Here is a 14,851-nt window from a genome sequence, read left to right as displayed (position 1 = left end):
CAGTCAAGCATCCAAAGAGAGCTTTCATTTTCAGCAGTAATTTGTGTGTGTGTGTGTATGTGTGTGTGTGTGTGTATTTGCAGCACTTTAAGTTGATAGAAAAATTATAAAAGCAGCTCCTATGGCTGAGGTAGGGCCCTCTCTGAGGTCATCAGAATGCATGGTTTGTTGCCATTGATAGTGAAAAATAAATGTTATGTTCACTCAGGTTTTGCAAAGAGAAAAAAAAATGAAATGCTTTTTAAGCAGGGTAGGCATTCCGATGCCAGGGTGGATTTGGCTTTGCGCCTGCTTGGCATGGTCAGTATGCCCACCACTGTACACCACTGTACACATGCAGGTCAGTATGTGAAGCTTCCAGTGGAGCACAGAGCTCCAGAGAGAGGGGAGAGAGGGCACAGGGTCTGCAGAGCACAGCCCAGGCTTGTCCACTGACATGCTCACCAGATCAACACACTGGTGTGGCTGAGAACAAATGCCAGCCACGAGGCAGGATGGCGGTGGCACACTTGTGGTCAACGAGGCGCAAATGAAAGTGGTTTCATACCTCGGCTTATGGAAAATAATTATCCCTTTCCCTCATGAGACCAGCCCCTGAGCCGACTAGGGCTCCCCTTTGTCTACTATCAAATCAGCTATGGAGATTTCCCATTCCAGTCAAGAAAAGACAATCCAAAAACACCCCACCCATCACCCCTTAAAACAGTCCTAAGATTTGGAGGCAGGAATGGGGAGGATGAATGGGTGGACACAGGGGACATATTTGTTACATTTAACCCCTGCAAAAACAGATGTAAATACTGATTTGTAAATCAACAATCTCACAAGAGCTCTCTCACCACCACCAGAATCTATACCTTGACATACCTTCAACAATCTATATCTCTTTTGCATGCACAATTTTTTGAGAAAGTGTTAGATACTAAGACCTGACACGGTGGTCATTATTAACACGGAAAAGTTGGGTCACTGGGTAGGTAAGAAAAATGCCTGACTCCATCCTTTTTTTTCCTATTTCAGAACCAAGTAAATGACTGCCTTTGGGAAAGATGGGACCCTGGGCCCCAGAAGGCAATAAATGCCTTGAGCTACAAAGAACAAGCCTAGCAGACATGTCCTATTTGCTCAGAGGAAGAGGTAGGCAGAACACTGCTACTACTAGAATGGGCCCTATTCTGGCTACCTAGACCCCAAATGATTGAGAACCACCAAAAGACAAAAGATCTCCCCTTCGCACATCCTAACCAACAATCCCAGGGGGACAGAAAACACTGCTCACTAAGAGGCTCCAACGAAAATAAATAAAAACAGACAAGGCTGACAGTTTAACTTTATTCAACACAAAACCTCTCACAAAAACAAAGAGCCGCAATCTTCAGGAAAGATTTCCCAACCAGCCCAGAAGCTATTTAAACTCTGATGATCACCACTGTGAACATAATGTACTGCTCATTTTGGCACAACTCCCTTTTAGTTCTTTGGGGCAAGAGCTCATCCTCCCTATTCTCTTCCCCTCTTCACTCCTTCTTCATCCTTAATATGACCTTTATAACAATCAGAACAAGTGCAGAACCTAGAATAATAATAATGACTGAATTATAAACACCCACGATGCTCTACAATCAGCAGTTCTAGTTTTGTGTCCAATGCCATGGCTACTCTATCCCAGGCCGTAACTGCTCTGGGTCCACACTTCATCTCAATGCCCTTTTAATTTTACACTGACAACACAGTCAAACACACACCCACCAGACACCCTAGTTATAACTACCCTCCACAACATAAACCCCTGGAATCCCCTAGGATATGCAACTCGAGCTTCCATCAGCTCAAGAAAAGAATTCCACACCACAGAGGGCCCACAACTGACCACCTCCAAGGTCAAAAGCCGCCGACAGAAGGAAACTGACTCAAGGCAACAGTGGACTTAGGCTGGTGTGTAACCATGAGCGGCAGAACAATGGCACCACTGCAGAGCAAGGGAACTCAGTTCCAAGAAGGAGACGGCAATACAAGGGCATTTTTTTTGTTTTTTGAGAATTTTTTCTAAGACAGATAAATGAGCCCAACATGTGGAAAGTCCTGTGTTCAGATAAACTGACAGGCCCAAATCTGATTTCTCATCTCACAGAATTTGCACTCCTCAAAGGGAGATGTCCATGAACACAGCACGTTCACAGATAGCTAATGATACTCTTCTGCCTTCAAGTAATTACAAGTGTGTATGTATTTAGGTCTCTAAAGCTTCCTATCATCTTTACCCCACAAATGTAAGGTACCAAAAGAAACCAGCTATCCAATCTGAGCCAGGCTCTCCAATGACAGGCAAAGCTGCTGCTTTTACTCAATCGACAAGTGCCATAAAGTTACCGGTTTGTGTACTAATCTGTAATGATAAACGGGCAAAGCTCCACAAACTTTGTGTCCTGATTGACACCATAATTTGTACATAAATAAACAGCCACACCCTTTGCCCTGAAACCTCTCCGGGCTGCCTTCATTCCCTAGGATAAAAGGAATCTCTTGGAAGTTCTAAGTTCTGTTTTCTTTGTAGCATGACTAGGAGGGACAGTAGTTACCCAGTTTCCTTATTACCTCACTCACATATCAAGAAATCAACTGCCCTCCCACTTTTCAGATGAATATATTCAGAAAGGATTAAGTAGTCCATTCAAAGTAAAAAAACAAAAAACCTGCTGACAACAAATAACTTTAGAAAGGCCTACTGCCTACCAGAGAAGCATTCTTTCCACTACTGAAATATAATGCATGGAAGCAGTACAGAAAGCATCACTATAGGAATGTGGCTATGGAATCTGCTAAGATTTGAGGCACCAAACATTGAAGGTTCCTCAAAATCATCTGTGTTTCCAGACAGTAATACAGACATGAATTAATGCATGAAATTCGGGAGAAGAATCAAGAGCACTGGAAGTTTAAAGCTTTTAGGTCTCAATCTAGAATCACTTCAGATCTCAGACTCTATTTGCCTCAGTTTCCTCCATCTTTCAAGGAAAGAAGATGGAGGTAGAAAAAGAAAGGATTAATGGAAATGAAAGCAAACATGCTGTTTATGAAGGAAACCAGAGCTATGGTGAGGATGAACTAATTAACTTTAATCAAACATTTATTTTTAAATGCTGGGAAATGATCAAATAAATTGGAAATAAAATAAAAGGGACCAGCTATAGCTGGATGGCATTCAGTCTCCAGAGAAATGTCTACATTCATACAAGCCTGACTGAAACTGCAGATTTGGCCAAAATGGTCAACAGAGCTTAATGCTTTAAGAGCGACATTAATTCTCTCTTGTAAATTTCCACAGTGCCTTTGCAGGAGCCACCATTGCCCCTAGGGAGGATATCAAAGCTAAAAGAATATTAATATTAAGCAAATCGCAACACTTTTTACATAGTCTCTCATATATATATATAGCACCTTGCCATCCACAATGGATTTAATCAGGACCCCAGCAGGGAAACCCACAAAGGCCTATTTCTCCAACAAAAGCCATACCAGCCTGAAACAAATCTAGAGCTATTTGGTTTGTCTTTTATTTATAGGAACAGACCTTCTATCCCAGGTTCCTCAAGATAAGCCACCAAAAACTGCACCTGACAGACCCGTGGAGCAGCCATCCTCAGAGCCGGATCATTGCAGAGAGACAGAGAGGAAGAAGGACAGAGGGAGGGAGGGAGGAAGAGCGCAGTGAGGCAGGCTCCGGAGCACTTGTCAACAATCCTCCCCTGTACGTAATAAGCAAGCGGCAGTGCAGATTCCGCGCGGCAATAGGACGGCCAGAACAGCAATGGGGCCGAGGGGGAGGGGAGGCAGCCAGGAGAGAAGGTTATTTATGTGCATGGGAGGGAATCGAACACCAAAGAGGAGGGGTCTCCGGCTGGCTCCCCCTACCCTGATAAATTAAAATGAGAAAAAGGAAAAGAGCCACTAGCTTTTCATCCTGCCATTTCCCCAACCTGCAATGCAGACAAATCCGAAGTATAGAATTTCTGACATATGGGGGGGAGGGGGACATTCACAGTTTAATTGTGCACACTTTTGTGTCCCCAGCCGGTCAGATGCCCCCACCCCATTGCCAAGCACACCCCACCCCCAAGGACAGCGGGCTCCAGGGCGCAGTTTCAATGGCATCCCTTTTTAATATCATAATCTGTGTCATTCAGCACTTGCCTTTTATTTATTTTTATTTGTTTTTTTGGCTGGGAAACCTGGGCAGCTCTCCAGACAGACTGCAGAAATCTCCTTCCACATGCTCCTCCTCCAGCCCGCCCTCCCCCTCCCTCCAATTCCAGCTTCCACGGAGCCTCATTACTTATGAAGTGACCGCATGGGCCACCGCTGCCCCACCAACAACACAGGGGCACGCCTCCCCCTGCCCTGCGCAGGCCCCTCCCTGAGGCACATAAATTGATCTAATCTAATCAAACAGAAGCTGTTTTCTCTCATTGTTTCTTGAGGATCTTTCACAGAACCGGCTCTGTGGTCTGGCAGCTGCTGGGAGGGGTGAAAAAGGCAGGAATCCAACTGAGGGCTGGCCAGCTCCCTGGCCTCAGACAACTGGAGTACACATCTCCTTTCATATGTTATAGCTTTTTGATTTTTAAAGTCAATTCTCTTGAAGCCTTTGAACTTCAACCAGCAATGATAATGTCCAAAACACATGCTCTCAACACTACCACACGCCTCTCTTCATGCCCTTCCAAGGGGAGGAGACGGTGGCCAAGCCCACATAGCCCTGGAAGTTTTCCTGAGATGCATTCAGAGGAACTGGAAACATGCCTTACTAATACTTCCAGCTTCTTGTTTCCTAGTTGTTGAACCATCTAACTAGGCCCTTCTGGGTTCTCATACTACACACACAGTAACTTATTTATACCTCACGAAAACCCTGAAGGTAGATGTCAACTTTGCTCAGGAGTGAAGTCACCCAGGCTAGCAAGCAATCAAGGCCAATTGGATATTCTCTCCACAATGGCCAACTCTTGTTTTGTAAATCATTCAAGCTCATGTACATGCCAGAACTTCTTACATCAAAAATATATAAACATCAATATATACACACATACATATACAAACACACATACACAGGGACATCAGGAGGGTAGAATATGGTCCTCCTTAGTGTCCAGTTGATATCCACCACTTTAAAATCAGAATAACACATAGGGCCTCAGGGATACTCTCCTACAATTCCCCCACTTAACAGATGATGAAGCTGTGGCTAAAAACAAGTTTGTCTCTTAGCAAAGGTCACAGAGCTAGCTCCTATGTCTCAACAGACAGGAGGCTATCCGAGAATCCAGTGGCACTGGGGAAGAAGGGGTGGGGTCACCTCAATACACAACTCCCTACAGAACATAGAGGGCTGGAAAAGAGTTGCTCTCCAATGGTTCCCAGGGGAGCCCCCAGGGTGAGTCCCCAGAGCAGACCCTTATTTAGTGCTCTACAGTGCAGCATGTTCCTGTTAACAGTGAACAAGGGTTTGGCATGCATCCCACTGCAGCATAAGTCATACAGAATCAATTAAAGGACATTCAGGGGATGACTATTCGGCCTTTTTCCTCTTCCTTCTACTGGGACACGTCTTTTGGCTCCTTCAGCGATCAACAGCACCCAAAGCAGAGAACTGGAAAGGAGACCTGAGGCAGATATTCTGATGTATGCTAATTCTTAGCAAGGTTAATAAGAAAAGTAGAAACCCTGAGACATAAACAGTTGGCCAGAAATGAAGTTTCAGAATCATGTATGATTAGTGGTTTTCCTGAACACCCCTAGTTCTGTCACTCACACACTGAGAGTGCACACAGGTATCAGCAGTAATAAATGCTATCTGCCCCTTTCCTATCTCCACTGCTTCCTTCTCTTCTAGTCAACTAAAGAGAAACAGGTATTTAAATTTTAAGAAATAAGAAAAGCCTACCCATCATCATTACTTCCCGATCATGCAGGCAATATTTCCTAAACTACAGTACATGCAAGTCAGTTCTGTGTCTGTCTGGCCGGGAAGGAGACTTAACAAAACTCTCCGTTGAGAATACCCGTAAGTTTTAGCCTGTTTAGATGAAATGTTGGTCCCCCAGTAAAGAAGAAACATGCAAACTACCATATTAGACTTACAGCATCCTCTGGAAGGCCAAGAATAACACTAAGAAATAGATTCCATTTAGGCATAACAACACAACTTGAAATACTTAAAGATAAGAAAGAGGAGAGGGTGGAAAGACTGGGGAAGAACTCTTCTTTGCTCCATCCATGTTCATTAATAGGACGAAGGCACCACCATCTAAGTTTCAATAGTGGAATATCAGAGCAAGTCATAAATCTTAAACGAAAGTCCTCTGGACAATCAGTCCACTTTAATTTTGAAGGATATAAAGAGTATCTGTGAACCCGCAGCCAAACCCAACTACTCAAACATAACCTAAAGCCTTGCCTATGTGCTAACTTTTTAATATTATAACATAAACATATACAAATAGCACTTTGTTTCACTGCATTTGATTATAAACTTAACAAAACAGTTCCAATGGGACTTGGGCTTTTTCCAACTCAACATCAAGTCACTAAGATCTATCCACAACCTTGCTTATATCTCTTGCCTACCGATTTTTCATTATTATACAAATGGAGTAGTTATACTACTACACAACCGATGAATGGTGGGTATTCCACCATGATTCTCATGTCCAAGGGCATCTAAGGTGCTTCTAGTTTATTGCTATCATGAACCATACTGCAAGTCCTCTCTGCAAGTCTCCTGGAAATCATGCACTAGAGTTTCTCTTAGATATGTAGGAATGGAAGTGGTAGATATCCTTGGATATGCAAATGTTCAAATTTACAAGATGAATGGCAAATCAGTTTCCAAAGCAGGTGTCAACTTTTGATTTTGCCCCAGTAATGTCACCACTGTAATCTCAAAATGTTTAAAGACCTTCTATAACATGTCACAAGAGAGACCTCTAATTCAGGAGAAGTCAGAATTTTCAGAAGGGATCTCATATTCACAGAAATTCTATGCAGCCAACTAGGTTCATGGCTGCCATCCACCTAATTATCACCTCAACCCCAGGACCAACCCCAGTTGGTGCCTACGTATTTCAGTACCATACAATTAATAATTACCCCAAAACTGCTAATCACAAAAGAGGGGTAGGGTGGTGTGGACTGTCGTGTGATAGAAGAGAGTACAAGATTATGGTGCCAGATAATTTCACATAATATAGAATTTTAATAGTCACACAGCATTAGCCATGTATTTGTAATGATATTTCTGTATTATTTGGATGAAATTATGTAGTATTGACCATATCACACAGGGTGTGATAGAAGTCAATGCAGAAAGGTGATCTACTGTGCTAATATTTGACTTTCAAAAACATTAAAGTGTGGGCATTCTATGGCAGCAGTATAGTAATAATAAATATTACTTGTTGGAATTTTATTTAAATAAAAGTTAATACGCTGGCACTATACCAACCAGAATTAGGTACACACAGAGTCTGACTTGAACGCTTTCCAAGAAAGCATGGTAATTCCTGAAACACCAACAGTGCTGAACTCTGTAACGCATGTGGCTGGCCCGATAGCCAACATGACAAGGCCACACTGTACAATTATAAAATAATACCAATAATTACAAGAACATAGTAGGGTGACCTGGACTGGGTGACAGTATGCAAACTTGTGAAACTAACCGGGTTGTTAATACTACAATTAATGTAGTCATTCAAATTCAGACAACACTGTAGCCCTCCTTATCTGCGTTTTACATTTCCAAGGTTTCAGTCAGCCATGGTCAACCAAGGTCTGAGAATATTAAATTTAAAAATCCCCAAAATAAACAATTCATAAGTTTTAAATTGCACACCATTTTGTGTAGCATGCTGAAACCTTGAACTATCCTGCCCGGACGTGAATGATCTGCACTGTACAGTATTTATGTATAGGAAAAAACACAGCATATATAGGGTTTGGTAACAGCGACAGTTTCACGCATCCACTGAGGGTACTGAAATGTATCACCCGTGGATATGGGAGAACTACTGTATTCTCCATGAATTTTTTAAATTAAAAAATATTGAGTTATTTGATAAACACCTTGCACTAAAAACCTCAGTGGATCACAGCACACACGGCTATGATTAAGAATGATTAAGAAAAATCATAACACTTCTCTCTGCCTCAGTTTCCTCGACTGTTAAATGGAAATAAGGACAACACTGGTGTTGGGGGAATTAATTACACAAGTAAAAGGGTTTGTGAAACACTAAACATATAGGACTACCTACATGCATTCATAAGCTTCTATGGTAATAAAATACCCAAATTTTGGTTCAATATATATTGTTGGCTTTTTGGTTGGAAAAAGAAACACATAATAAAATGTACTTAACATATTTGAAGGTGATCCAGTTAATGAATTTTAAAAGGTGAACACAGAAATAATGCCAAGTCAAACAAGATGATCAACCTTTTTCAGAATATTTTGAAAACATTACTTAATAGTATAAAGTAAAATTGAACCAGAATCACAAAAAAAGCTGTTTACCTACTTAGGAATAGTGAAGAAGGAAAACTGTATATTAAAAGCACTGAGGCCAGGCACAGTGGCTCACGCCTGTAATCCCAACACTTACAGAGGCCAAGGCAGGCGGATCACAAGGTCAGGATATCAAGACCATCCTGGCCAACATGGTGAAACCCTGTCTCTACTTAAATACAAACAATTAGCCAGGCATGGTGGTGCATGCCTGTAGTCCCAGCTACTCAGGAGGCTGAGGCAGGGAAATCACTTGAAGCCAAGAAGTGGACACTGCAGTGAGCTGAGATCTCGCCACTGCACTCCAGCCTGGCGACAGAGCAAGAATCAGTCTCAAAAAAAGAACCGGGAGCGGTGGCTCACACCTGGAATCCCAGCACTTTGGGAGGTTGATGTGGGCAGATCACTTGAGGTCGGGAGTTAGAGACTAGCCTGACCGATATGGAGAAATCCCATCTCTACTAAAAATACAAAATTAGGCCGAGCATGGTGGCTCACACCTGTAATCTCAGCACTTTGGGAGGCTGAGGCAGGCGGATCACATGGTCAGGAGATCGAGACCATGCTGGCTAACATGATGAAACCTCATCTCTACTAAAAATACAAAAAATTAGCTGGGCAAGGTGGCGTGTGCCTGTAGTCCCAACTACTCAGGACTCCTGGAGGTTGCAGTGAGCCGAGATCGCACCATTGCACTCCAGCCTGGGCAACAAGAGCAAAAATTCCATCCCCTCCGCCCCAAAAAAAAAAGCACTGAAACAAAAGGCTGATAGGTCAAAACTGAAGAGTAAGTAATCACCTTTTCAAATTTCTGACTCTGACAAAAGTAGTACTCTCATGTGCTGCTAGTGTGATTAACTGACAAAATCTTTCAAAAGAGCAACTTGGAAATGGAGGCTAACAAATCTGTAATCCGGTAATTTCTAGAAATTAATACTAACAAACCAATGACAGAAGCAACGATTTGCTTCTAACAGTTTGCTGGTTAATACAACAAATTAACGACAGAAGCGAAAATTTAAATGTAGCTTGTTTTAATTATTTTGTCTTTGACTGGTTTAAATTCTATGTCCAGTTCAAAAAAAAAAAAAAAGAATTATTCTACATCGGTTTCCTGAGCCATGCAATAGATCAATCAGCAATGCTTTGGTTCTGAATTACCGCATGAAGCCACTGGGGTAGCTGGGTTGAGTCCTGCATGTGCGGCAGCTGACACATTCTCTCTATTACTTGACCCTTGGAGCTTTAAGGCCTTTGCACGTGCCCTTTTCTGACTATTCTCTCCTCTGCCTAGCCAGCGTCTGCTCCTCTTTCCATTTGACAGGTGCTATTCCAATATAATTTCAAAAGGTACGAAGGTAACATTTACTCAACTGTCATGTTCCTTCAAGAAGAAGATTTAGTCATGATCATCTTTTGTTTTGTTTTGAGCCAGGGTCTTGCTCTGTGTCCCAGGCTGCAGTCCAGTAGCTCGATCTAGGTTCACTATAGCGTCGACCTTCCAGGCTCAACCAATCCTCCCACCTCAGCCTCCCAAGTAGCTGTACTACATACAGGGAGGTGCCACCACACCCAGCTAATTTTTTATATTTTTTGTGGAGATGGTGTTTCGCTATGTTGCCCAGGCCTGAAGCAATCCTCCCGAGGCACCCCAGCCTCACAAAGTGCTGGGATTACGAGCATGAGCCACTGCATTGGCCTTGCTCATCTCAATAACTCTCACAATGCTGCAATGCATTTATGCTGTTGAAGAGTAAGCGGTGTCTCAGGGCCAATCCAGGGCTGCGTAAGCCTGAGGTGCTCTCATCTGGGAAGCCCCACGCTACGTACAACGCACCTAACATTCAACGTTCTCTGGGAAAGGCAAATGTGTCAAAGAACTCTTCATCTCCTTATGTTTGAAATTATTAGACTAGAAATAGCTCATATAATTTACAATGAATTATGATATCTCAACACTTACTGATTAAAATGAGAAATTCCTAGGAAGTAGAAGACCTCATCTTCAGATTCTGAGATGAAATATAATTTCACGAGCACTGAATATAACACACAGAAATCTACACATATGATGTTTTCTAGATATTTAGGCCTTTATTAATTTCAATTTTTCAATTTTTGTTTCTTTGTTTGCAGGCTGATTTTGTTTCTGTAACTAAAGCAGTTTTGTGTCTTTCTCAAAATATGTGCCTTTTATATCCTGCTAACATAACCTCATTCTGTTACTAAACATTTAAATAAATGTCAAAACTACCTAGAATCCTCCTCCTCTTATTTACGCAGTGAAATCATCCAAGTCCCAATATACCAGTAATCACTGTTAACAATTTCGTGTATATTCTTCCTGGCATTTTCCTTAAAAGCTTCATACATCATGGAGAAGACCAGAAATAACCCAAGTGCTGTGATAAATATGGAACACCATTTATGGTATTCTCTCCAGTGGCAATCTTTACAGTTTTCTGAAATCTTGAATTTTTCCACAATTCAGATGACTTTCTTTAGTAATATACTGAAAGGAAATTTTAAAATTTACATGGTATTACAAGGAAACTGGCTGTGTCAACAGCACAGAAGTAGAGTCAATCACAAGAGAATTACTCAATGATGGAAATGAGATGGAGCTACCAACATTATTTACATGGAGCTAAGGGAAAACCTAGATAAGGTAAATGACAAAGGTAGACAAAGATAATTTTGAACTCAGCAATAAATTGCTAGGTTGTAGTTTACTATATTCTCAATATAGTGGCATGGATACCATGGGAAAACATATTCTAACATTGCCCAAAAGACTAAAAGGCATTTGAGTGAAATATCAATTTTTTTTAACTTTGTCAGAACTGTCTACATAACACACCATGAGGAGAGTTGAAAGAATACCCAGAAAGACTTCCTGCCAAAAGCAAGAGCAAACAGAGCATAGGGATACACGGGAAGAATTTCACCACCATTTCATGCTTCTCCTGTCTCTATGGCGACATTGACTTGATAGCCTCTATCCACGCATGCCTTTTTAATTTTACATTAACCAAAACCAAATCAAATGCAAAATTCAGTCTGTTGGCCAGGCATGGTGGCTCACGCCTACAATCCCAGCACTTTGGGAGGCCGAGGTGGGCAGATCACTTGAGGTCAGGAGTTCGAGACCAGTCTGGCCAACACGGTGAAACCGCATCTCTACCACAAATACAAAAATTAGCTGGTCGTGATGGTGGGCGCCTGTAACCCTCGCTACTTGGGAGGCTGAGGCATGAGAATTGCCTGAATCTGGGAGGTGGAGGTTACAATGAGCGAAGATCGAGATCCTGTCTTAAAAGAAAAGTCTCTCAATCACGACAGCAAAGCTCCAAAAGTTCAAGCAGCACAGGCAGCTAGTGGCTACTATATAGGACAACACCGACACAGAATGTTTCCAACATCACACAAAGTTCTGCTGGGTAGCAATGACCTATACTGCTGACCAACATGTCTGCCGCCATGTCTGCAGCAGTCCCTCATCCCTCTGCTGTCCCCTGTTACAAGTTCAGAACCCCCTCCTCACCACCTCCCCCATAAACTGGGCAAGTCAGACAGAAGGTGAATCCTTTTCAGGGGGCAAATGCAGCAGCAGGCTGACAAATCACCTTAAATTCAGCAGCAGATGGCTCAAGGTGGTAATCAGTCCAGCTTGCAGGGGAGGGGAGAAGGGGAAATAGAGACTGGAACTGTTAAAGAGCCACAGGCTTACTCAGAAAACTAAAAACTGTAGGAAAAACTTCGTATACAAACGAATATCCCAAAGGGTGATTTTTATTAGAAATGGTTTTAGGCCACCTTACTGTGGCTTGCCAGTAAAGGAAGGACAGCAATCATTAACTAACACTCTGGACAAAGTGCCACTAAAACCTAGGCCGAGTTGGACTCACATTTTGCCACCTCCAGACACACACACACCACTCTGGGATCACTGTATTGGTGCCTCTACACACCAAAGGAGAGGGTCAGTAGCTATGAAGGGCACATTTCCTCCACAATACTTCTCATTCGCTTCCCTCCAAATTCTGCAAAATCATGCAAATGCTTCCCTGACCCCAAAGCATGAGAGAGCCAGCAAAGTGGGAGAGCAGGAGCACGCCTTCAACTTCCCGATGCCACTCACCACTGAAACACCACCAAATGGGACCAAGAGATCTAGTGTTTTGTTTTACATAAGGAGGATGCCAGTGAAGGCATCATTTGCTCACAGACACCCAGTTACTGGTAGAACTAGAACTACGATCCAATGTCAGTGCCCATTCCAACATATCAGATTTTTGATGCATTCAATATTGCTTGAGATGGCTACAGTCCAGGAATTCTAGTTTAATATGATTTGACAGATTGCAAAGTGAATGGTTGCATAACACAGCCTTTATCATTTCTAAAAAGCTGCCTAAAATAGATAGGCCTTAAGAATTTTCTTTTGTTGACCCTAACTTAGAGCTTGTCCCCATCACATGCTCTCCCACAGTCACTTTCTTCCCTCTGTCTGTCTCGGACCTCCCCGCTGACCCAGCTGGCACAGATCTAGCCTCCATTACATACCACATGCTGGCTCTGAAACTCTCTGCTAGGACTCCTCAGAGACTTCAGAATCCAATACTCTGTGCCCTGCTAGGGGTGGGGTACCCCTCCTATACAAACCTAACACCAACTATGCCTACAGGGCAGCTTTCACCAATACCACTGAGGATGCCTTGCTGGGCAAAACTAGAGAGGCAATCCTTCCTTCTATGCCTGTCAGAGCCACAGCACTCTCCGCTCGCTTGCCAAGTCCTAGGGTGAGGCCTAATTACAAGACACTGGGATTCAGAACCTAGGAAGGAGGCAAAGCAACTTGGAAACCGTTCCTTAGGTGTCCTGCTTCATGACAAACCTACAGCACAAATAGGAAGTCATGGGGTAATGTATATCTACAACCTCAGTAATGATCACCGTTTTAAATGTTTATATTCTTCCAAGGCACTAAGAACCTGAAATAAATCAACTGCATTAATCGTAAGAATACCATGTCTGAGGAAAAACAAAAAACAAAAAAGTAGTATCCCACTTTCTGAGATGGAAAACAATAAACAAACCAAACAGAATGGTGGTATCAAGTTTGATGGGTCTTTGAACCCTTGGTGGGACCCTGGGCTATACTTATCAGGATGACAGTCTGATCCTTCAACAATTTCCACTAGCAGAGCTGGAGGACTGTGGCCTACTGGACCCTAGCTGGCAAGAGGGTAGATGCCCATCCATTCTCTCCAGGAAATCTCTTGATGGTCTGTATTCACAGCTCCAGGGACAACCCAGCCTGCCTTCAGTTTTACAGAGCACACACGAGAAGGCCCAGCTTGCGTTCATCTCAGAGATGTCCTGAGCTCTGCCTACCCCGACGAAAGGACAGGCAATCCCTTGCACAGAGGTTCTCACAGAAGGGTTAAGAAATCGACCAGCAGGGATGTCAACATCCACTACCAAGAACAGCCACTTGATGGCAATCTTAACCTATTCCCTTGGAATTCGTCCATAAAGGGAGACCCCAGAAGGCTAGAAGCACCAAGCATGGGCTGCACAATGTGGACAGAGCTAGGAACAACGTCCCTGCTTGACCTGAGTGTGCGGCAGTGCAGCGATGAAAGGATAAAGAACCCCACACCAACATGCTCTGTTGGGTTCTTCTCCATCTCCAGGCTTCTCTGGGGACTAGGCAGAAGTGGCTACAGGCTCTGCAGTCAGACAGCTCAGGAGCATGGAAACCTCTTGAGCTCCATGGCACATTCACCTTGGGTTTCTCGTCAGACTGAAATGCAAGTGAGACAGATGGCAACAAACATGAGAAGAAATCAATGGCAAGCTCCTCCTCCTTACCGTGGAAACTTGTTCTCTGAAATACGGAAGGGGAGGAGACGGGAGTGAAAAAAGTCGACTTTCCTTAGAAGGTGGGACACCTGTTGAATAAAGCACTCAAGCACTGCCCTCTTCATTTAAGTTGTCAAAGAAGGAAACTAAAAGCCATGTGCATCTCGTGGGGAAAAAAAGGCTCTCCAGTTAAAAACAGAAATACACTGTAAATTGCTGCCCTACACACTTCTATTTTTGGTAGCAGGAAGATGAACTGAAGGGCTTTCTGAAACATCAACACATCAAAGGGTGGGAGGGGGTCCATACCATCATATTACCATAAAATAGTCCACTGTCTTCGCTAAGATAATGACACGTTTCCGCAGAGGGTTCGACCTCACTTTGTGTGGTGGTTTCCCAACTCCTGGCTTCTCCATT

At 43.0% G+C, this 14,851-nt stretch overlaps 1 protein-coding gene across 5 annotated transcripts in view; it reads right to left on the bottom strand.

Annotated features, from left to right (window-relative positions):
* JARID2 (jumonji and AT-rich interaction domain containing 2) overlaps positions 1 to 14,851 on the bottom strand; it is a 281,067-nt gene that overhangs the window by 120,186 nt on the left and 146,030 nt on the right. The window contains exon 1 of one of the 5 annotated variants that reach the window (XM_031666929.1): positions 3,572 to 4,073. The exons of the other annotated variants lie outside the window; for them this stretch is intronic. Coding sequence (XP_031522789.1) covers positions 3,572 to 3,638 — 67 coding nt within the window. The 5' untranslated portion in view covers positions 3,639 to 4,073. Of the gene's footprint in view, positions 1 to 3,571; positions 4,074 to 14,851 lie in introns of those variants that run through there. 5 annotated transcript variants of the gene reach the window in all.

This window comes from Papio anubis, chromosome 6 (genome assembly GCF_008728515.1).
Source record: "Papio anubis isolate 15944 chromosome 6, Panubis1.0, whole genome shotgun sequence".
NCBI classification, from domain to species: Eukaryota; Metazoa; Chordata; class Mammalia; order Primates; family Cercopithecidae; genus Papio; species Papio anubis.
Note: the sequence above shows the minus strand (reverse complement) of the source record. Positions and strands in the feature narration are given on the sequence as shown.